General features: G+C 39.6%; 1 protein-coding gene and 2 long non-coding RNA genes across 13 annotated transcripts; all 3 read right to left on the bottom strand.

Annotated features, from left to right (window-relative positions):
• Nucleotides 1-216: 216 nt before the first annotated feature.
• Nucleotides 217-24000, bottom strand: LOC141642443 (uncharacterized). 2 transcript variants are annotated; one of them, XR_012543311.1, is made up of 3 exons: nucleotides 22697-24000; nucleotides 22275-22378; nucleotides 217-666 (listed from the first exon to the last, which is right to left on the bottom strand). It is a non-coding gene; the product is annotated as an uncharacterized LOC141642443 (long non-coding RNA). The 2 variants fall into 2 exon arrangements; XR_012543310.1 differs by having other exon boundaries at nucleotides 22281-22378.
• Nucleotides 11121-13744, bottom strand: LOC141642444 (uncharacterized). The gene is made up of 3 exons (XR_012543312.1): nucleotides 13467-13744; nucleotides 11682-12217; nucleotides 11121-11462 (listed from the first exon to the last, which is right to left on the bottom strand). It is a non-coding gene; the product is annotated as an uncharacterized LOC141642444 (long non-coding RNA).
• LOC141628768 (uncharacterized) lies at nucleotides 17433-21083 on the bottom strand. Of its 10 annotated transcripts, none has more exons than XM_074441865.1 (10): nucleotides 20867-21083; nucleotides 20308-20384; nucleotides 19874-20083; nucleotides 19700-19771; nucleotides 19535-19596; nucleotides 19169-19228; nucleotides 18670-18739; nucleotides 18007-18497; nucleotides 17829-17888; nucleotides 17433-17731 (listed from the first exon to the last, which is right to left on the bottom strand). In XM_074441865.1, the coding sequence occupies exons 3-8, from the start codon at nucleotides 19901-19903 to the stop codon at nucleotides 18405-18407; spliced, it is 387 nt and encodes a 128-aa protein (XP_074297966.1). In that variant the 5' UTR covers nucleotides 19904-20083; nucleotides 20308-20384; nucleotides 20867-21083; the 3' UTR covers nucleotides 17433-17731; nucleotides 17829-17888; nucleotides 18007-18404. The 10 variants fall into 10 exon arrangements, 9 of the variants coding, with proteins under 9 accessions (XP_074297966.1, XP_074297971.1, XP_074297984.1 ...); XM_074441870.1 differs by lacking the exon at nucleotides 20308-20384 and having other exon boundaries at nucleotides 18007-18168; nucleotides 18247-18497; nucleotides 20867-21080; XM_074441883.1 differs by lacking the exon at nucleotides 20308-20384 and having other exon boundaries at nucleotides 18007-18168; nucleotides 18247-18497; nucleotides 19700-19745; nucleotides 20867-21079.
• Nucleotides 24001-24501: the final 501 nt, after the last annotated feature.

Here is a 24501-nt window from a genome sequence, read left to right as displayed (position 1 = left end):
ATCGCAAAGTTTATTCATTCCATTGCAAAGCCTAATTATTCCGTCGCAAAATTAATTCGATCCATCGCAAAACTTAATTTTTCCATCGCAAAGTTTAATTTACACCACCTTCCATATTAAAGATGCTTCAAATTTCTTACTATTTTTACCTGTACTATTTTCTGTCCAGCAACATGCTTCAAATTTCTTACAAAACTACCAGTGAGAACGAATTGCTTAACAAAAAAAAAGGCTTTGCATACATAAAATTCAGCCTACATTGTTTCACAAACCGAGTCTTCTTGACAATTCCAACAAACAAACAGAAATACCAGCTAAATAAAGTCTACTTATCATCTAAAAACAACTCAAGCATCTAACAAGCTAATATTTGAGTTGCAAAGTCACCCCCATTTCCTCCATTACCATCATTATCATCAGCATGCCCATCATTGTGAGGTTCAGAGTTGGGATTACATGATTGAGTAGTTATGTGGAATACCCTGTGAAGCTAGAGTTTGCGCCAATTGCAACTTCCATTGTTTCATGTCATTCAACTGCTCTTTTATAGCTTGATTCTCGGTGGAAAGCTTACTTACGAATCCTCACTTTCTTTAATGATGCTATCTACTGTTCTATTGATATTTGCTTCAATTAATTCCCAACAAAACCACAGCAGCGTGAACTCTGTTAAAAGAGGCAACTTTGTTGATTCACAAATTCTTGTTTTTTTTTTGGAAGAAGGGAGCATTATATAAATAAATAAACAAACAGAGTTGAGAAGTACATCACGGGGGCGGGTCGGGGGAAAGAGGCGCGCAGGCCAAAACAGAGTCTAAAGTACAGAGTTCTATAACAAAAGGAGGGGGGTGGTCCCACTCAAAACAACCCGACAAATTACTAGAGTCCCTAATGGAATAGTGGGCAATGGCATCAGCAACCCGGTTGGCCGATCTCTTCTCAAATACAAGCTTCAAATGCGGGTAGTCCTGCAAGAGGGTCCTACACTCAAGAATAATGTTAGTAAACGATCCACAGGGGGCAGAGGTGCCTAAAATGGAAGTAACCGCATCAAGACAGTCAGAGGCAATCAAGACGTTATTCACAAGGACTCTAGAGCGTAAAATCCCTTCCCGAATGGCAAGGACCTCACACAGGTAGGGGTTAGGACCAAGGAGGCGGGTGGACCAACATAAAACCCAGGAACCAAGACCGTCTCTGATGACACACCCCAGGCTAGTAACAGAAGAAGAAGGGGAGAAGGCCGCGTCAACGTTGGTTTTAAACCAACCAAGCGGCGGAGGGGCCCGGCTCAAAGGGTAGCTAAAGGCATCAAGGTGGGTGGAACAAATAACGGGGGCAGTGAGAGGACGGTTAGAGGCACAGATCCAGGCAAAGGATTGGGAGGCGACCAAGGCACAGAAGGTGGAAGGGGAGGAGGAGGCAGAAGCGGAGGGGGAGAAGGTTAAATCGCAGCGACGCAACCAAAGGCGCCAAAGGACGAAAGTGAAAAGGGTAATCCAACTACGGGATTGGGAGGTGCAGTTATCATAAATCCAGTGGTGGAGATCGGCAGTGAAAAAAGAATGAGGGGCATTAAGGATAGACCAAGAGTGGGAGGCGAAGCTACAATCACGAAGGGCATGGAGAGTGGTCTCGGGAATAGAGGGGTTAGGACACAAGGAGCAGGATGAGGAGGGTAAGATGTTCTTTCCGAAAAGGGAAGCCTTATGCGGTAATTTATTCCACCACATTAGCCAGAGGAAGACTTTAATACGAGGTTGGGTTGGGAGATCCCAAAGCCAGTTAAGGTTATCAGGGAAGGGGGAGAGGGTGAGGGTGGGAGGAGGACGGCAAAGGGAGGCATAAGCGTCACTGATAGAGAACTTGCCTTTGGGGGCAAGGGAGGTGGAAAGGGTATCCGGTCTAGTAGTAACTGGGATGGGAGTGGAAAGGATGCTGATTATGATGGAGTCGGGGAGGACGAAATCCAGGGAGGTAAAGTCCCAGACTCCATTGGTGATAATGGAGCAGAGTTTAGCATTAGAGGAACAAAGGCCAAGAGGGCCCAGAACGAGGGTTCTTAGAGGACCGAGGTTAAGCCAAGGGTCATCCCAAAGCCTGATGGTGGAGCCGTCTTCAATGGACCAAGTGAGATGGTCTTTAAGAATGTTCCATCCTTTGCCAATGTTCTTCCAGATATGGGAACCACTAGAGAAGGAGCGGCGGGAAGGGGTGCAATATTTACTGCGGATGGCTTTGGCAGCAGTGGAGGAGTGGTTTAGGAGGATGTTGGAGCTGAGTTTAGTTGAGAGGGCATCATTAAGAAGCTCGGCGGCTTTGATTCCGAGGCCGCCTAAGGAGAGGGGAAGGGTGACAAGGTCCCAATTTGCGAGATGTAATTTGTTGGCAGACTGGCTTGGCCAGAGGAAGCTCCTAGTGGTCTTATCAATGTCGCGGAGAATGGAGGAGGGGAGGCGAATGCATTGCATCGCATGATTGGGGATAGCATTAATGGTGGATTTGATCAAGCATAACCTACCAGCTCTAGACAGAAACCTAGATTTCCAAGTGGCAAGTTTTGACTGAATGTTATCCAAGATGAAATGAAGATCAGAACGCTTAGGTTTCCTGCCTAGGAGGGGAAAGCCAAGATAAGTGCCAAGGTTGTTGGTCCTCTTAATATCGAGGGCGTTTTCGAATAAGGCGGCCTCGGAAGGGGGGGTGTGCTTGGAGAAAATGATTTTACTTTTGGAGCAGTTAATCTTTTGACCGGAGTTAGAACAGAAGGAGAGGATGGTGTCTTGGAGGGCGCACAAGTTTCTTTCAGAGGTTCTACCGAAGACTAGAATGTCATCGGCAAAGAGAAGATGAGAGAAGGAGACTCCACCTTTCCCTAGGGGAAACGGGGTCCACTCATTGTCATTGCAGGCTTGGTGGATGAGACGCGAGAGGGCTTCCATGCAGATTATAAAAAGGTAAGGGGAGAGAGGGTCGCCTTGCCTAATTCCTCGGGTGGGGGAGAAAGTATCGAGAGGTGTGCCAGTAAAGGTCACAAAGGCAGAGGACGTGGAAATGCAGCTCATAATGAGTGAGATAGTTTCGGGGTCGATGTTGACAGAGATAAGGAAGGAACGGACGAAGTCCCACTCGAGCCTGTCAAAAGCCTTCTCAAGGTCAAGTTTAAGTGCAAACCTGTAATACTCCGTATTTATATGTCTTGGGGTACTCTATCGAGTAGCCCTTACTCTGTCGAGTAAGGGCAAGTTGCGGAATAAAACAGTTTCTGACCTGTTGGGTACTCGATCGAGTAGCTGGGGCACTCGATCGAGTAAGGGGGTACTCGATCGAGTACCTTGGGTACTCGATCGAGTGTCCGGTTTTACGGGGGAGTTTTCTCGGGTTTTGTTAATTACGCGATTAAGGTATTTAAACATATTCGTAATTGTTTTAAATCACTTTTTACAAAACCTAAAACCTGTTTAAGAGAGAAAGCAACTAGTCTTCTTCCTAATCGCGTTCTTGACAATTCCCGGAGTTCAGACGGTCAGTTTGTATCGTAGTTCGCGTCGTTGGATTCCTTGCGTCGAGGGTAAGCTTTTAATATAATTTATATAATGTTTTGTTAAGATTGATGAAACCCTAATTTAGGAATTGGGGGTTTTTATGAGTAGTATTTGAATGGTAGCATCTATGTGTTGTATGGTAGGAGGAGAATTCGTAGAGGAGCCGTTTTGATACAAATTTGTAGATACCGTCTGCGTGTTGTGCTTTTCAGGTAGGATTTCCTACTCAGTATTAGTCCCATAATGGGATATTGGTGATGTGCTGTAGTTAGTTGTTTAATATGATGATTGTGATTGTGATTGTGATTGTGATTGGTTTCTATGGCTCTCGAGATGCGTTCTCGGCTGAGTGGGGTCACTTGCGGGAGTGATCTCACGCCCTAGTTTCGCCCTTCGTGGAACCCGCCACGGAAGGGGATGTGCACATTAATGGACAGGGTTATCGCTCGTACGATGAGCGGGGCTTAGGTGGGAACGGCTGCGGTCCCCCACTGGCAGGGCTGGTCCAGTGGACAGTCAGTATTGAGATGATGGGAGTTGGTGGTGTGTGTGTGTGTGATAGTTCAGCTGTATGTTGTCTTGTTATTGCCGTTTATATTGATTGTGTGATTAGTACTGACCCCGTTAAATGTTTTAAAAACTGTGGTGATCCATTCGGGGGTGGTGAGCAGTTATTGAGCAGGTATGAGCAGGTATAGAGATGAGTACTGGGATAGCTGGGATGGCCACGACATGACGATAGAGTCTTCCGCTGTAGTTTAGCATTTATTTACGTTTCAGTTGAGAACAGATAGTTTGGAATAATGTATTGTACTTTCAGTTTGGTTTCGAGGATTGTATTGATTCATTAAACTATTTACTATAAATGTTGTTTCTGTTTTGTCTATTTGATTATCATACCTCGGGCGACCGAGATGGTGATGTCTTCATACCTGAGTGGTCCTGGTAAGGCACTTGGAGTATGGGGGTGTTACAAATGGTATCAGAGCGACGATCCTGAAACCTGTAACCAATGAACCTAATGAACATAGGGAGTCAATTAAAATGAACCCGGGGTAAAAGTTGTAGGAGCTAATGCAAAGACTTGGGAGACGTCCTAAAGTCGCGAACTCGCCCTACAATTTTGAACCGGTCACCATGGGATATGTGTCGGGATCGTTATGTGCTTATTGTGTGCTGTGTGTATCTATGTAGTAGTATGTTGTATGAATTGATGAATGAAAGATGATAATGACGTGAATTGTATGTTGGTTGATTGTAAAGCATGAAAGTATAATTATTGATACATGTAAGTTGGCATGTTATAATTATGTAAGGAAAAGTGTTTTGTCTATATATATATATATATAAAGCGATGTGTAAGTATACATGTTGTTATTGTCGTGTTGAGTAAAAGTACAGAAGGTTGGGAGTGTGAATTGAACATGTGCTGGGTGAATATGTTGAACGAATATGGTGGATAAATATGTGGTATGATGGATGAATTAGTGGAAAAAGATGAATCATCGTGGTATGGTAACATGGTTCCGATTAAGCATGTTATATAATGAAAGTTATTTTATAATGTTGTTATGCTAGTAACATGTGAATAGGGGATTTGATGTCATGTATTTGTGATTTTGTTTACGAAAGGTAATAGAATAAAAACATGTGGGTAAGTCATAATTGGCAAGTTAGATAAATTATGTGCATGATGAATGTTGTTGCTTGGCTTTTGAAAATAGTAACATATGATTATGAATACTGGTTTTATGAGTTTTGGACTGGTTTTGTTTGCTTGGTTGTTGTTTAAGTTTGTTTGGAAGTAAAAATCAAATAGTTATGTCGTCGATTCTGACAAAGTTGTCTTTAAACTGTTATAACTTGAGATGCATAAATGATTTTGATGTGATTCCAATTGGAGGTGATAGTTTGTCCTTTTACGATTCTAACGATAGGTCACACGCCCCAAACGACCAAGAAATGAGTGAGTTATGGCTGTTTTACGAAAACTGGACAGTGCTGAGAAATAGGGTACTCGATCGAGTAGGGGGGTACTCGATCGAGTACGTCAGGTACTCGATCGAGTGTCCCTGGTAATTTGTTTTACGTCCTTCTAATCTTCACCTACTCGATCGAGTAAGTCCCTTACTCGATCGAGTGGCCTGTACTCGATCTAGTGACCCCTGTTTTGGGTCATATGCTTACCTTTTGACTTCGTTGCATATTATGTTTAATTCAAAGGTGTCATTTTGCTTCTTTATGCATTGTTTTACATGTATGTTGGTCTTGACGCGTAAGTTACCCAATCTTATGATGTAAAGAGTGACATGTATGATGAATATGAGTTCGGTGGGGAGGACATGAATTATATGTGATTATGATAGATGGTGGAAAAAGAAAAGGAAGATTGGTAAGGCTTAATTGAGGCATAGAGCATGTTGTGTGAGACGAGATGAGTGACATGATTGTATGTTGAGTAATGAAATGTAAGGAAATGTGGGCAAGGGATGATGTAAGTTTAAGGAACGTGAGAATGAAAAGATTGGAAGTAAGGATGTGGATAGTGGCAGCTTGAGATGTGTAAAGAATTACGGAGGGAGATGGTTAGGAGTCGTGTGGGTCAAGAATATATGTACTGAAAGTTCGTTTTAAAGGGGTTGAGAAGAGCTGTATATAGTGAACTTTATGGAGACATGTTGCGAGCTGGGTTTGTAGACAGTGAGTGAGTTTGAAAGATTTGGTTTATTCAGAGGTGGAACTACGTGTGATTTCTTTGGGCATTTAACGGTATGAAATAAATTTGGATTTCTAGAAAGGTACAAAGGAGATGCAATTGTTTGAACAGTGAACGTTGATTTTATGGATAAATTAGTGGCAAGGGTGATTGATTAATGGCATAATAAGAGAATATTTATGGTAAGAAAGAGTGAGATGATATCGATACGAAATAATGGGATTTGAGTTTTGGAGCAATGAAAAGATAATCGGAGCACTAAAGAGTTAGATAGAAGTAATAAGGAGTTGAGCTAGTAATAGTATTGTTGAGTATAAAGAGAAAAGAAGGATAAAAGTAAGTTGAGAAAAATGTTCACCGGAGTTATGTGACATAAGATAAGGAATCGTCGAGATGTATGATATTATCAAGAGCAAGTAAGTTAATAGTTATACAGAAGTTTCAGGACAACATGATTAATCATGAGTTTCGAGGAATCAAGGAAAGTAAGAAGTTGGTAGAATATTTGCATGATATGAGATTTTGGTGGAGAGTTAGATGATGATACAATTAAGGATAGTATTGGGAAGAATGTTGAGGTAAATTTTGTTGGTGGATTCGATGTTCGTTGTTTGGGATGTTTACCAAAGATATGAAAGAAATCGTGATGTTTAGAGATGAGTGTAAGAGGTTTGATGTCCGAACGGTAGTTGTGTGGAGGTGTTGTCGCTAGTGTTTAAGGTTAATGATAAATAGGAAAGATGGCAATTCTAAAGAGACTGATTTTATAGAGATTGAATTGATAGGGATGGTTGTGAGGAAGTATAAGACATAATCTTAGGAGGCGGTTTCTCATAGTGAGTGTTAGCTGTATAGTTAAGTATGGCAGAAGGTGCTGGTTATGTGAATGGAAGAATGTGATGAGGGGCATGCGAGTTAAGCTCGGGCGTCAGGTAACCTTTGTTGAGTGGTAACTTACGTGGTCAGGATTGACTAGTTGGTTGTGATTACGGGTCTATGATATGTGTAAATGTTTGTGTGAGGTTCTGACCTCATAAGAAGTAGTATGGTGTGATACTTATAAAGTTGTTTTCTGAATGTTCTGTAATATATATGTTGGACACGGTAATTTAATTGAATGATATCCAAAAAGGTAATAATTTGATTAATTTGACATGGCTAGTTATAATTTTATGTGTATTAATAACACATGTGTATTCCATGAAATGGCAGAGATGATGTTCATGAGATGCTTATCTGTTTATCCATATAATATGTGGCGTGGTGATTTAATAAAGTGGATTTGAGTAAGTTTTTATTGTCTGAGAAATTATTCTGAGTCAGTATTTCTGGGAGTGGTATGCAGTCGTGATGACTATCGATGTGGTTGTGGTGCCTCGGGTGGTGATCCGGGCACGATATTTAGTGTTGTGATGCGGGTATTTTCGCACTGCGGTGTGGCTGTTGGTGGCGGTGTTGTGATGCCGTCACCGGTTGTGGTGGAGTAGGCAGGATGATTATGATTCGAGTTTCGAAAGTACATAGCAGTTATACATAGATTGTTGTTTTGTTTGATGTTGTTCCCTGCGAGTTTCAGTTTGTGCAGATAGACAATTGTCTTGTTTATTGATGTTTTCTTTACCTGGTTAAGTTGGGAATGAGGGTAGAGTATGATATACATAGAGTTGTATATGTTTTCGTTGTTGTCATAGTATAGTGATATTCTGTTGAGGGGACACGGTTGTGAGAGGTTGTTACAATAGTTAAGGTTTCAGTAGACATGGTAATGGCAAGTGAGTCGTAGAACATGTGTGGTAATGACCCGAATGATGCAGGTGGTTCATAATCTTTTGTTGAGACAGTGAGTGTAGGGTATTGGAAATTAGTGTCATGTTCGGTTGTGTATGAGTTTTGCGGTAATGAAAGAAAGAACTTGAAGATCTAGTGTGCGTGTACGTAATGAGTGCGGATCGTGAGTTATGCTTCTGGGAGATAAGTGTCTTACATAGAGAGGTATGTTGTTTGGCAGTAATAATGAAGAGTGGGTATGGTGATTTGTTACGAGTCTATGGTATAGGTTAGGTGTTATGCCAAATGAGAAATGTTTATGTATGGGAGCCTTGGATATAAGAATGGTGAGTGATTGGTTTATAGACGGTTATCTCTGACATGTGGTGGTACAGAGGATAATGAGATATAGATATGGTTTGGTAGTAGTGCGTTACGAGGACGTAACATTTGTCTTAAGAGGAGTAGGATGCGATAAAAGAGATTTTGATTGTTGTTCATATGGTAGTATATTTGGAAGTAGAGCGTTGGTGTAGCATAAGATATGGATTTGTATATGTTGTGGTTGATAGTGTTAAAAGGTCACGGACGTGCTTGTAGTAGTTTGATGTTAGGAATGCGAGAATATTTGGATAGTCTTGGCAGTTGGATGAGGATGTTTATGAGTGTGAGTAAACTTCGAGGACGAAGTTCCTTTTAAGGGTGGTAGAATGTAACATTCCGTTTGATGATCATGAGTGTCTTGATTTTGGATTTGATAATGGATGATATTATGGAGCTAGCAACGTTAGAGGATGGTAGTTGGTAGCATATGGAGTTAGTGTTGAGAGAGATATAATGGAGTCGATACGATATCGTGAGCCATGTTGTGGAGGTAGGAATAGTTAGTGGAATTGGTGTTATGAGTTCATGGTCGGTTGGAGTTTTGTTTTGAGTTCTCAGTTACGTTGTTGTGTCTTGATCGAGTTAGCATGTTTGTTTTTATGTATGGGTTGAACTTCGGGGACGAAGTTCTTTTTAAGGAGGGAAGACTGTAATACTCCGTATTTATATGTCTTGGGGTACTCTATCGAGTAGCCCTTACTCTGTCGAGTAAGGGCAAGTTGCGGAATAAAACAGTTTCGACTGTTGGGTACTCGATCGAGTAGGCGGGGCACTCGATCGAGTAAATGGGTACTCGATCGAGTACCTTGGGTACTCGATCGAGTGTCCTAGGTTTTACTGGGGGAGTTTTCTCGGGTTTTGTTAATTACGCGATTAAGGTATTTAAACATATTCGTAATTGTTTTAAATCACTTTTTACAAAACCTAAAACCTGTTTAAGAGAGAAAGCAACTAGTCTTCTTCCTAATCGCGTTCTTGACAATTCCCGGAGTTCAGACGGTCAGTTTGTATCGTAGTTCGCGTCGTTGGATTCCTTGCGTCGAGGGTAAGCTTTTAATATAATTTATATAATGTTTTGTTAAGATTGATGAAACCCTAATTTAGGAATTGGGGGTTTTTATGAGTAGTATTTGAATGGTAGCATCTATGTGTTGTATGGTAGGAGGAGAATTCGTAGAGGAGCCGTTTTGATACAGCTGTAGATACCGTCTGCGTGTTGTGCTTTTCAGGTAGGATTTCCTACTCAGTATTAGTCCCATAATGGGATATTGGTGATGTGCTGTAGTTAGTTGTTTAATATGATGATTGTGATTGTGATTGTGATTGTGATTGGTTTCTATGGCTCTCGAGATGCGTTCTCGGCTGAGTGGGGTCACTTGCGGGAGTGATCTCACGCCCTAGTTTCGCCCTTCGTGGAACCCGCCACGGAAGGGGATGTGCACATTAATGGACGGGGTTATCGCTCGTGCGATGCGATGAGCGGGGCTTAGGTGGGAACGGCCTGCGGTCCCCCATCTGGCGGCCGTCCAAAGTGGACGATCGGTATTGAGATGATGGGAGTTGGTGGTGTGTGTGTGTGTGATAGTTCAGTTTGTATGTTGTCTTGTTATTGCCGTTTATATTGATTGTGTGATTAGTACTGACCCCGTTAAATGTTTTAAAAACTGTGGTGATCCATTCGGGGGTGGTGAGCAGTTATTGAGCAGGTATGAGCAGGTATAGAGATGAGTACTGGGATAGCTGGGATGGCCACGACATGACGATAGAGTCTTCCGCTGTAGTTTAGCATTTATTTACGTTTCAGTTGAGAACAGATAGTTTGGAATAATGTATTGTACTTTCAGTTTGGTTTCGAGGATTGTATTGATTCATTAAACTATTTACTATAAATGTTGTTTCTGTTTTGTCTATTTGATTATCATACCTCGGGCGACCGAGATGGTGATGTCTTCATACCTGAGTGGTCCTGGTAAGGCACTTGGAGTATGGGGGTGTTACAAAACCATCCAGTCTTACTTTTAGAGACGTGCATGGTATGAAGGATCTCAGAGGCAATGATGAAGTTAGAGTCGGTTCACTAGTAGAAAAACCCCCAATAATGGCGGTCATAAATGGCCTTTTTATGGCGGTTTTTATAAATTATGGGTGCGCCGTATATCACGGGGTTGTTTAGCCTTTACGGCGGTTGTACAACCGCCACAATAGCTTAGCTACAGTGGCGGTTTTTCAACAAAACCGCCATTATAGGCTTACATAAAACGACGGTTCTTACACAAGAACCGCCACTGTAACTCATATATAGTGGCGGTTATTGTTTGAAAAACCGCCACCATAGGTATTTAAATAATATCATATTGCACCACTATAGGTAAGCACAACGACGGTTGTTGTAATAGAACCGTCGTAAAAGGTAAAAAAAACGACGGTTGTTGTTACAGAACCGCCATTATAGGTAATTATAACGTCGGTTGTTTGGCGAAGAACCGCCATTAAAGGCAAAATATTTTTGAAATATTTAATTTTTTCACGTCGTTTCTGAAGGAACCGTCGTAAAAATTATTTATATTTTTTTTAAAATAATAATTAATTTTCTACGGAAATTTCAGCAGCACCTCCCCATAAATTTGATAATTCCAAATATTATATGAACACAATAAGACCTGTCAAAAGAAATATAACCACATTTATAGTATTCCTAACAACACACGTCCAGCAACAAACTTACATCAATCTCGCATCACATCCAACATAAAAATAACATCAATATCATTATTATCAAAGATGCATATCCAAGTGTATGAAAAATACATGCCTTAGTTGATAAACTAATCTATAAGTTCTCTAAACATTTAGTAGCCCACTCTTCTTTGATCTCATGAATATCGCCACTTGACATGCTTGATTCCTCCATAAGCTATAGCAAATAATCTGCAGCCTGCAAATCCAGAAATAATACAGCACACAGCAGCAACATTTATCATCAAACAAACTGCAGTCAATAGGCGATAGGTGATAGTGGTGATAGTTGTTTTGTAGACGACGACAACAACCTGCATCACGGTACAACAACAATGTAAGAAACACTGCAATAGTCACGACTCGACATCTGAAAGAAAAAAAACTTCTTTAAATTTGCTAACAGCACACAAAAAGAGAAGACGTTCTGTAACAAGTATATTCCTATTCAAACTTGATATCTGCCCATGTTATAGGATTATTGTGCTCTGTTGAGTCAAGGTATGACAATACAAGAGAGAAAGAGAACTTACGTGTCCAGTGGATGTAGTGAGGTTCGGTGAAGAATCAATAAATCCAGTTGAGGATGTATAATTACACAATAATCCTTGCAAGAGAAACACTTATATTATGTATCTCAATACAATTTACGAGTCTTGAACCACACACACACATATTGTTGAGAGGCGTTAATCTCCTATCTTAATGAGATCATGTACTAAAAATTGAATTGAAGGGGAGAAGACAAGTCATGACTCTAAGCCGAGATGGGCACACAGAATCTTACATTAATCTTCTCTCCTAATGAATATAGGCCTGATCAAAGGCACTTAAGAGAGGTTGTTCAAGGATGTATATATTTCTAGCTTGAATTGCAGATTAACTCACGCGTTGTGACTGAAATAATGGCCGAGATGGGTACATATATACACATGTCATATGATTACGATAAGAGATGAACTCACAGATTGTGACTGAAATAAAGATAAAAGAGATTACCGTGTTAAAGGGGTATGCCAGCGAATAGAATAATATCATCCGTGATTCGATTGGTGCTCCAAATCAATTTCTACAAAACTAGAAATAAATTAGCATACTTCATCAAACAACTGTTGTTGCTGTAAGTGAAACAGTCTTTTCTTTGTTGCTGCAAAAGATTCATTTGGGCATCTTGCTGCATGAGTTAGTTAGTACCTACTAGACAACATTAACAAATTTGTACCATATTCACAGAACACGAAAGGGAAGAAATAGCTATAAGAACATCAGGAGAGCATAGAAAGGAACTAGTTTACATTCATGTTCAAGACAATAGTAAATTGAGCTATCTCCTGTGCATCTAGTTTAGATCCACGTTGAAAACTTACAGCAAAGAAGTAAGTCCCATTTTAATTTTTAATCACCACTTGCAAAAGTTACAATAATCTCCTTGCCAAGAAAGCACTGCAAGATATTAACAATATTTTGGAAGAACAATTTATGATAATGATGAGACCGTCTCATAGGAGAATTAGTATTTTCTAAACGTCTGCAGTAAAGCGGACATCATATACGTCTATTTAAAGCTAAACTACTCTATTTGAAGCTAAACTACTATGTATTACTCTTCTAATAGCATGTCATAGAAAAGTTGTGTATCATCTCTCTTATACTCTCTGTTTGTCAAGCTTTCTACAAAACTGTTGTTACTTTGGGCATAATGTCAACGGGTGAATCACATATGTAAAACAAAAAGATTGAGAGAAATAAAGGAACAGGTGAACATTATCCGTCAAAAAAAGTGAAGCAAATCATAACACTACAAGCAGCCGAATGGAGTGGAATGTTATGGGGAAAAGTTCCCCTTATTGGAACAACATAGGTAGAAAGACCGATTTCTACACATTATGGTATTAGTAAAGACCTACTCAAACAATAAAAAGAAAAATTCAACACATAACTTTAGCTTTGACATTACAACAATCACTTGGTGTCCATGATCATAACAAACATAATGCTTCATAAATGTCCCAAACAAACACTTATAAATCGGTAGAGAATTTGATGAATTATCAGCCCTCCTTCTACAAACGACAAGAATTTTATAGCCTAAATCATTTCAGGTAGCAAATCATCTTTTCGCCGAACATCAATCGGAAAGGTACTATCAGATGAATGAATCGCAAAAGCATATTGTTCGAAATAACGACAAGTATAAAACTAAATTGACGCAGGACAACATTAAAGGAAACCCAAATGAATTCAAAATTACATATGAAAGAATCAGCTAAAAAAGTATATAAAGAACACAATTAACAAGAAAACGCAAATTCAATTACCTTTGGCATAGTAGGAGGCTGTCGTTTTCCTAATTAGCACTTTCAAATAGCAGTACAAATCAGCGATGAACATTGAGTACACATTGATTACCAACGGCAGAGGCGAAGACCATATGACTTAGGCGACAACATTTTACTGGGTAATTGTGGTGGAAAATGGCGCAAAAAGATAGCAGAAAAAAAGAATGGTTGAGAAAGAGAGGAGCGGCGAGATTTGAGAAGCATACAGAAGGTTAGTAATGAATGATAGGGGATTTAGGGGTTATTAAATAAACTCAAAAATATTAAAGTGGCGGTTTTCTAAATAAGACATCACACCCCTTTTCAAGTCGGTTTTAAATAAAAACCGCCATAAAGGACTTATAATGGCGGTTTTAAATTAAACCGCCACACCACTTTTTACGTCGGTTTCATTTTAAACCGCCACAAAAACTTTATAACAACGGTTTTTAAATAAAACCGCCACAATAGTTTATTTTATTACGTCGGTTCTTAATTAAAACCGCCACAAATAGTTTCTTAACTACTTTTTGCGTCGGTTCTATTAGGACCGCCACTATAACAGCGTCACGATAGGGGTTTTTTCTACTAGTGGTTCCTCTTCCGGGAATGGAGCTCCCTTGATTTGGAGAAATCAAAGAGTGCAAAAAGGGCTTAAGGCGGTTAACAATGATCTTCGTAACGATCTTATATGTGGTGTTGCAAAGGCTGATGGGTCGAAAGTTGGTAATAGATTGAGGGGAGGGGATCTTTGGGATGAGGGAGATGGAAGTCAAATTAATGGCAGCGGGGATGGATTTAGAGTGGAAAATGTTTTGGATGAAGGGGATAAGGTCGGCATTGATTATGTCCCAGCATCTTTTGAAAAAGCCAGCATGGAAACCGTCAGGCCCAGGAGCCTTACTGGATCCAAGGGAAAAAAGAGCAGCACGGATTTCTTCAACGGAAGGGGCTTGGAAATTAGTGATGAAGGGGGGGCCAGGATGGGATTGGTGAACATAAGGGGTAAGATAAGCAACATCTTTGCCCGTAGTGAAGAGATTAAGGAAGTAGCTGGTGAAGTGAGAATTCAAGGCATCGTGTCCCGTGATTACATGACCAACATTGTTAGTAAGAGAGAGGATGCGGTTGAAGCTTCTTCTAATAGTAACAGATTTTTGGAAGAAAGAAGTGTTGCGGTCACCGTCGGTAAGCCAGTTAATGCGGGAGCGGTCTTTCCAATAAAAATGTTCGAGGTCAAGGATGCAATTTAGTTCCTTGGTGAGGGAGTCATTAAGGTTCAGGAGGAAGTCCGAGTTGGGGCTAGTGCACAGATTGCGTTGGACCCCGAGGAGGCGGGAGGAGAGTCTACGTTTCCTATTGGGGAGATTTCCAAAGATCACGTTGGCCCAGTCAGTAATAGTCAGACTCAGGTTAGAGAGTTTGGAAGGGATACCATCCGAGAGGGAAGGCCAAGTGTTGGCAACGAGGGGGTAAAAGGACGGTTCGCACGTCCAAAAGGTTTCAAATTTAAAGGCTTTATAGGCAGGATGGGGGGAGAGTCGTCTTAAGCATGATGGGACAATGGTCAGAGGAGAGGCGGGTCAGGTGGTAGTTGTGGGAGTTCGGGTAATGATCCAACCAACCCTGATTAACCCAAACCCGGTCCAGTCGCTCTAGAATGGGATTAGTACGACGTCTATTAGTCCAAGTGAATTTAGGTCCCGAAAAGCCAATGTCAATCAAGTTGCACGAATCAAGTGAGGATTTGAAGAGGTTAACTCTGTTCATCTTAATACCCTGGCCCCCAATCTTATCAGCACTACTAGTAACTTCATTAAAGTCTCCTAAGCAGACCCAAGGGAGGTCTTGGTTGGCCGAAGTGTTTATGAGGTCAAGCCACAAATTTTTCCGGAGTCTAAATTTTGGACTCGCATAGATTGCGGATAATAAGAAAGTAAAAGAAGTAATAGGTTACTGGACCACCACATTGATCAATTGGTCAGTTTTGTTCAGGAGAGAGACGTTTGCCTTTCCCGCATTCCAAAGGATGATGATGCCGCCAGTGAACCCCACCGGGTCCAAGATCTCAAAGGAGTCAAAAGGAAGTCTACGCACAATGACCAGGGAGTTGGGTGAGCGTACTCGGGTCTCAGAAAGGATAACAACAGTCGGGTTGTGTGCATTGATAAGGTAGGAAAAGTGGGTTCGGAAGGAGGGTCTAGCAATGCCGCGGCAATTCCAGTACAAGATATTCATGTTGGAGGGGAGGAGGAAAGGGCTGGCTTGGTTACCCAAGCCGGGTTGAGGACCCACGGCCTCTGCCACGCCTGGCGCGTGGTTTTGGCAGTCGCTGGGCAGGTTGTGAATCAACCCGGATATGGTCAGAAGGAGCTCTCGGTAATCCATCCCCGGGACAAGGTCCCAACTGGCCCACACGTCCAGAGCATTCAGGCGTGTTGCAGTTCGGAAGGCCACTACAGAATTCGAAAAGCTCGCAGTTCGAAGGTTCTTCGAGGTTGAACTCAATAGATAAATTTTCCTCAATCGAGGCAAAATGGGTGTAGGGTCCAAGAGGAATTGGAGCTCCGGCGGTACCACCAGACTGGGGTGGAGTACATGCCATTCCCTGAGGAACCATGTCAGGTAACATTTCAGGACCGGGGGTAAGGTTGGTAGGTCCGAGAGGTCCGGCAGGTGAGCCGGATGAAGGCAGCCCGACATTGAATTGGTGTTGATGAGACAGATGTTGAGGCAAGATGGAGGAGGGTTTTGCGGGTTTGGGAGAATGGCTCGAAGATTGGAGACGGTTGCTTGAGGCGAGACGAGGCGATGTTCTTGGGTGAAGGTGTTGTTGTTGATTAGTAACTCGGGTAGGGTGAGAGTTGGGGGTTGGAAGTAAGCCTCGGGTGTCGCATCCAGGGGAAAAAGGAGGAGTTTTAGGGAGGTTCAGGTTGGGTAAGGGCCTGGTTTGAATAGCGGGGTTGGTGGGAGATAGGAGGAGGGGATGGTTAGGGCTAGGTAGGGGGTGTTTTGGTGAGGAGGAGATGATTGATTTGTCATTTTCGAAATCTTGGGTGTGTGTCTCTGGTTGAGATTTTTTAAAGAGGGAGGTGGGGAAAAGGGGGATGGTCTGGGAAAGGAGGGATGAGATAGGTGGTAATTTAAAAAGTTGGTCAATGAATAATTTTGAGTTGGGAATGGGGATTTTTTTGTTGAAGTCAGAAGAGTTTTTATCATAGGGAGGGCAGTGTTTTGAAATTGTGGGGACAAAGGAAGGTAAAGTACTGGATAAAGGGGGCATACCTTGGACTTTGTATGGTACTATGCTCCAACCCTCAGAACAGGACAGAGCCTTATCACAATCAGGCGCAGAAGCAACATTTGAAGGCACGTGATTCTCGGATTTTGGGGGAGATGCCAAATTTCCATTTTCTGCCGTACTCGAACAAAGCCCCTTGCAGAAACCATGGCAAGATTGACAATAGATTTGCTTATCCGCCAATTTAATTTCTTGCCTGAAATTACCAAGCCAGACGGATTCCGGTATTGGTTTCGACTGGTCCAAATGGACAGAAATCCTGGCAAATCGCGCATCTAGTAGAAAAAGTGCCATTGACATCAGTTATTTTGCCCCATTTACATCGGTTTTGTGGCGATGTTTCTGGGGGCGACGTATATAGTATTTTAACCTTAACATCGGTTCTAAAACCGATGTTAACGGTATATAATTTACATCGTTTACTAGGTAAAACCGATGTTAATAACATTTAATTACATCAGTTTCTATGTAAAACCGATGTTAATACATTCTAATTTACATCGGTTTTGATGTAGAACCGATGTAAATATCACCCTATTTACATCATTTATTGACTAAAACCGATGTAAATTGTTTTTTTTAATTAAAAAAAATTACATTTGAGGCGGTTTTCTTATGGGAAAACGCCTCAAATGGAAGTTGCAATCAATTAAAAAAAATTATACTTCCAAAACCCAGAATTTATATATTAATAATCCATAATTAAAAATATACATGTGTTTTGAACATAGATATTCTTTGATCTACACATAAAAAAGATGTCTGTAATGATGACTCCTGACTGAATAATAATCGTATGATACAAAATTTAATTAAAAAAAACTAAACATAATTGTGTAATACTCCTCGTTTGTTCCTTATATTTGCGCTCCTTCTAACTTGCAACAATGCGTCGAGTTTTTAGCTTGGAATGGCTCACAGTTCATCATATGCTCACAACAGGCTCAACATAGGCTTTCCATGTCTAAAAAAAACAAGTAACATCAAGTTCAGCAAACCCGTGTCCCAAATCTAAGTAAAATAGATAGTATTTATAAGTGTATAACAAGTGTAGGGTTTACCCTCCTGCAGCACCATCAAGTATTTTAGGTGACATCAAAACATATTCCAAATGAGGCAATCTGCATACAAAATTGATCAAAAGATTTGTACTACAGCGAGATAGTCATGGATCATCAAATGTTGCGACAATTGTATATATAACTGTCAAATTGTCAATGAATAGAGTAAGAAAGGTACCTGGAAACCTTTGTATTTAAAGTATTTACAAGTAACCATCATGATCGAAGTACGCTATATCCCCTGTAGAAAGCCACTCGTCGTCTTCAAATGGCAGTGTGCCTAACAGTGGTATTGGCCTTTATTTTCGGATCACTTGCAGGATCCACAGTTTTCTTGCCCCTGTAACCATTATAGCTACTGAACAGCATGCGAAAACAAAGGGAGAAACAAAAGAGTGAGGATACTAGACCAGCCTACTATAGCAACGAATGAAGTCAGGGATGAGTTGAGGCCTAGCAGAAGACGATCAAAGCATATGGCAGTGTGCCTAACAGTGGTATTGGCCTTTATTTTCTGATCACTTGCAGGATCCACATAGTTTTCTTGCCTTCAGCAGTCATCAAAGTAGGATATAACTAGTGCCAACATAGTTGAACCCTTTCACGAGGATGATGTGTTGAAATCATAATCATACATATTCGAAAAACAGCCTGTATTCGAAAAACAGCCTGCACTCATCATCAATATTCATATTCAGAAAAACATCAAGCAAAAATATTATAAAATAAAATAGAAATGAAAAATCTGATAATAACCAAAGTATCATAGCTGAGAATACGCGCCAAAATTTAGCAGACTTCACTGACATATACACTCAACTATATGGACACAATCACATACCCTCACATTATTTGCTACATGACAATTATGAATGAAGTCCAATAAACTTATACTCGTGTTGTTCCGAAACCTGTACGAAACACGAAAACGAAAGAGATCGCAATTTTAGGATCAACTAACATCAAACTGTTCTTTCACAGTGTCTTAACAAAATGTAAAACAATTAATAATGATCCAAGAATAGAAAGAGAAGAACCTTTTAAAAGAGAGTAAATCATATATATAAATATGAAACCAAAGTGAAATGTATGGATGTAGTTATTCACATCAAGAGATATGGTGGATATTAAGATGGCCAAAGTGAAATGAAGCCAAGTGTACTAACAGTTACACAAAAATCTACCAAAATAAGAAGGCCAACCTAAATGATCAATAACCATTCCTCCAAGTTAATATCTTTGGCTTACAATGTCATCAATGAAAATTATTCAATAATACTCTAAGGCCTTAAAATCTCATACAAATGGTGGAGTACAAGAAACAGATTATGTAATTTTACCTTGTTATTAGCACAAAAATGTTTTTCTCAGATGTCCCATAATGAAAACGAAAGCAAGAACTGCATCAAATACAAACAGAGCTAAAATCAATTCTAGACATGACACCAAAAAAGTGAGAAGTGTCAAAAGTTCTTCAAAATTAAGCTTTGAATCCAATAAGCAATGAAGGAGCAAAAGTGGAGAAGCATATTTCATGTAGGAAAATATCAGTATCGCCCTTAAACTAAGAGCTTATATATCTCCAGGAAAACAATTTAAATGTATAGAAATAGTAGCATCAAGGAGAACAGCAACAAAAAATTAGCAAATAAAATGTGGATTAGTGGCTGAATGCCTAAAAATGGTAGAAGGCCAATGAAATATACCTAGAAGTTGAGTTTGTTCTTGGAAATTTGAATTGGTTATTGCCTAAATCATGAAGTTCCATCTGTAAAAAAAAAAAGCTTCACTTTGATTTTTAAACAATCTTTGGGAAGCCTTCTAGCAAGAAAAAAGAATATAAGAATTGACATCCAACACAGAAAACTCACATTACTCCAGCGATCGAGCATGTCACCAAGGTTTACGATAAAAGCCCTAGGAGTGATAACATAGTAGCCATACTAATAAGCAATCGCCAAATATATCAGATGGTTAAACTAACTAAACTAATTTTGGGTTCTTAGGTTATGAGATGAATTGCAAATACGGAAATGGAAACCTACCACATAGGGGACACCATATAATTTGAGCATTGAAGGGGCCAGTTACAAAGGATAATGTTGATAGTATGGGTTCCTCAGTTCTACTGCTGATTGATCTTCATCTTCCTATACAACTATCAATCCTTGAGTCTTCGTGCTTCCATCAAGGTTCTGGACCTCTCCAGAACTTTCCATCCACATCAGCAAGGAACAGTTTGTTATGTTGACAGCCTGTAAATAGTTTGTTACAAAACAGTTACAGATATTTTGCACATCGTTGTATATAAGCAAGCCATTGTACATCATTCTAAGTTAAGATATTTCTGAATAAAAATTCACATTTATTTACTCTTGAGTGTTCTTCAATTTCACCAGAGTAATTGTTTACATTTCATCAGAATTCACAATATCAGAATTCAATAAATAATCTAGCAAGCAAAGCAACCGTTGTATACCAGTTATAATATCTTTGTTTTCAGCCGGAACGAAGAAATCACCATATAAAGAGGGCTGGCCTAGGGTTGGTATCCACCTGATTTTGTCATAAAAATCCCCAAATATTACAAACCCAAAAATGTTTAATCCTCAATTAGTTGTAATAACATACAAGATCAGTTTCGCACATTTAGCATTGATTCAGCAAGCCCCAAATGGAAAGACTATCCAATTAAGAAATTGCACATTTAGCACTGATTAAACATGCCCCTGATTAAACATGCCCTAACCGAAAGACTAACATCTAACAATTAGCCACACAAATTTGTAAATAAACTATCTGATTTATACTACATTAGCAGGTAGAAATCAAAATTAACATCTAAACTTATAGAAAAATGTTCTTGATAATCAGGTTGAACTCGAAAAAATAAGATTCCTCGCACTTATAAAAGCCCCAACGGCGATGACGTTAATGAAGAAAAATGTGAGGTCGGAATCAACAAGGAATGTATGTATAAGTATGCGGAAGTGCGACACAATAGAAAAGCAAAAACCTAGATAGATTAGTAAACTTACCTAAAGATCCCAAATCAATAGTTGAGGAAATGAGAGAAATAGATGGCAAGCACAGCCGCACAAGCCGCGTCTTGGTGAAGGTGAGCGGTACAGACGGTGGTTCTAGATGATAAACTAAAATGGGGTGTTAATTGGAGATGTGTAATCTGATCTGTAGTGGGTTAATGTTGGATTGTTAGGGTTTCCACTTTAATCTAATTCGTTTACATCATTTATGTTAAACTGATGTTAATGAGAAAGATTTCACATCGGTTAGGTTAAAACCGATGTTAAAATCGATGGCAACACAAAATGTTTACATCGGTTTTTAGGAAAAACGACATAAAAAAAGAAATTGTATTCAATTTACATCGGTTTTTAAAAGAACCGATGTCTTTTATTAACATTTACATCGTTTCTAATAAAACTGATGTTATTGTAGCGATGTCAATGAGACAAAATGTACTAGTATTGTTCCTGTACAGGCCATTTGGGTCATGCTTAATGAAGATTCCAATGGAATTTCCGATGGCTTTGAGAATATCTGCACGATGATATTCGATAGGGAGCTCGGGCAAAATTAACCAAGTGGGGATAGAGGTGATGGAGGCCGTTGAAGGCTGGAAGTTGGGAGTCCATGGTTGAACATGGAGGTAGTTGCCTTGAACAAACCATGGCCCGTTCTCCTTGATCCGGGTAAGGTCTGAGACCGATTCAATTTTGCACGAGTAAAACCCTTTTCCGAGCCCAATTAAATGTAAATTGCTCTTACAATTCCAGAGATTTCTGATGGAAGTGGCTAGATGTGTAGAATCGATAGATTTCCCAGTTAACTTGATAATTAAGGAGTTTTCCCATTTGGAGCGGATTGATGTTAGAACTTGTGGTGGTAGATCAATGGCGGGTTCGCGCCTGGTAGTAGTCTTGCCCGGAGTGGGTGAGAAGATGGGGAATTTTGGTGATGAAGTTTGATTGATTTGGGGGTTAAGGAGAGAGTTGGTAAGGGCCGATCTATATGAGATCGGGTGGCAGATGATGAGGGTGCGGTTTTGTTGTGATCAGGTTGTTGTTTGGTGTTAGGGAGGGGTGGCGGGTTTAGGTCAGGTAATGGGTTCGGTTGGTGATGGGGGCCATTGTGCGAGGAGCTTCCAGAAGAGTTGCTGGTGGGGGCGGCGGCAAGCGGTTGGGCAAAGGGTCTCAGATGGGCAGGTGTCGGTGGTTGGTGGTGGTCCGGTTGTGGGAAGGCGATTTTGTTTTTGTCACTCATTTTTGTGTTTATTTCTCTAGAACGTCACTCATCCTCTCTCTATTCCGTATATATATTCACAAATTCTTGTTTAAGACGGCAATATCCATCTTAAACTTAAAGAGGAAAAAAATCCAGTAATGCAGAAAAAACAATGAGAAAAGGGAGAGGAAGAAGGCTCACTCTTACATATTGGGCATATCCAACATTGTTCGCCTTATCGATCCTTACAACATAGAGTGCACATGCCAGCCAGCCAACCTTGACCAGTGCAGAGATGCTGAATACTGCATTAACGCAAATGTCATCAGTATCGCTGCATTCTATGAAGTGTGTTTCTTACGTGACAACTATGACTGTTTCTAATCGATATACATATTGAAGATGCCATTCACTTGCAGTTCCACTTGAAAGTCACCAATGGAACGAAGTAACCAGTAAATTATTCAACAACAATTCATGATACTAAACTAGTATAAAACGTTAATTTGATATAAATAATACTCCCTCCTATTCAGGATTTTCTTATCTCTTGTGCAAAAAGGAAAGGGGAAGAATATAGTGAATAGGAGGGAGTAGTAGACATGAGTGTTAAGTAAACTTACCAAGTTTGTTGAATACTTGTATCATGTATGTCACGTTGTCACTTATAAAAATGAAAGTTTTCCCTTTGCAAGTATGAATCTATATATATTCACTTGATTATTGAATCAAGTCTGGTTTATATGTCCCAAGTAGCACAATCAGTGGACCCTAAACTAATAGATATAATCACTAATCAATACATATAATCCATAAACCATTTGATCATTTAAGAAAAGTACCTTGAAAATCGTGGAATTAGCCATTGTTTGTCAAATAATTGTATAGATACTAACTAATATTGGTAGTCTGAACATTTATATAGTTTTAGAGGTAAGAGAGCTCAAAAGCAATCAATTAAGGGATAAAATTCGTGAGTTTAGCTAAGACAAACAATCTGGCCGTCTCATATATACCTAAACAATGACTTTTACGCGTCTACCGATCTTGCTAGCCTAGGTTCCAACAACAGAAGTTCACAGCCCCTCCCGATATAACTAGGATCTCCCACTCCATACTCATTAAAACCAAGTGAAACAAGGGAAATTTATACCTTCCTCATCCAAACAATCACTTATGCACCTAATTCACACACTACCTCAGACATTTACAGATTCAAAGTAGAACAAAAGACACAAATCAATTTCAGACTACTAAAGAAGTCAAATTTTATAGCGTTTTCCTGATTTCTGGGTTAGTTTTAATTTAATTTAATCCTGGTAGAATTACTCACTTTCAATTCAAATAGAGAAATCAATTTCAGATGGCTTAATTAATCAAATTCAATACTCAAGTAAAGGAGGTGGTTACCACAAGAATAGCGTCTTGCGGTCATCGAAAGTGGTTATGCAATCAGAAGATTGTGCATCGAGTGGTGACGATATGTTGGTGACGAGTATATTGTTGTTAAACTAGAGCATAATATCATGCAAAAATTACCAATTTACCATATAATTTGCAAAAGATTGCAGCATAAAACAAAATCAATTGAAAAGGAAAATTATGAAGCAAACCTAAATGGGTACTCAAAGAATAATCAAGCAAAATCGAACATAAATTTCAATGAATTTATTTTCTGGTTACAAGAAACTAAAAATTAAATGCAGAAAAACACATAATTGAACATATGTATAGCAGCAAAATTAAGAAAATCAAAGGGGATGGCATGCAGAACTTACAATTGATATGAAAAGCAAGCAAATTGTAATCGCAGGACTGAGAAATTAGAAGGGGGTGTACTGAGTTGTTTCGAAATTAAGGTTTATTGATTTGAAGAACATGAAGCTATAATAATCGAAATACCCAGAAAACTATGCCAAAAAATCGTAGCACTATTCTAAAAAGTTGATTTAAAGCAACAAAAAGAAGACAATGGCAAAAATACAAAATAAAAAATACAACAAAATTCTAGCATAAAAATTCATGGATGAAAATTTTAATTATTGTAAAAGTAACTATTCAAGAGTTTATGAATAAAGCTGCACATAAATATTATTTGAAAAAATCGCTCCAAATAATAATGACACGATTAAAAATGAGTATTGAAATTGCGAAAAAAAATAGCATATAGATTACTTATAACTACAAAAATACGAGTAATGACAGGCTTTGAGGACAGTCGTGATGGGGTTGGCCTGAAGCAACGACTATAATAATTAAAGTTACAAAACTCACCATAAAATGTATAATCTTGCCTAATAAAACAATTATTTGACTGTATATGATAATAAGGTTGTTATTTTCCAATATTGGTGGTTAATTTTTTACACATGTTTAACAATACGTTGCATCACAAGTGAAAATTGGTCGACAGCTCTGAGTTATGAGT

The sequence above is a fragment of the Silene latifolia genome, chromosome 2 (assembly GCF_048544455.1).
Source record: "Silene latifolia isolate original U9 population chromosome 2, ASM4854445v1, whole genome shotgun sequence".
NCBI lineage: Eukaryota > Viridiplantae > Streptophyta > Magnoliopsida > Caryophyllales > Caryophyllaceae > Silene > Silene latifolia.
This window is presented reverse-complemented; position numbering and strand designations above follow the sequence as displayed.

What these genes read in the sequence shown, in the direction of transcription:
- LOC141628768 (XM_074441865.1), bottom strand. Translation starts at nt 19,903, where the DNA reads ATGCTCAAATTATATGGTGTCCCCTATGTG. An exon ending in TGCTCGATCGCTGGAGTAAT is followed by an intron (nt 19,597 to 19,699) that starts GTGAGTTTTCTG and finishes TTTTTTTTACAG; the next exon opens with ATGGAACTTCATGATTTAGG. An exon ending in ATGTAGCAAATAATGTGAGG is followed by an intron (nt 18,498 to 18,669) that starts GTATGTGATTGT and finishes TGATGAGTGCAG; the next exon opens with GCTGTTTTTCGAATACAGGC.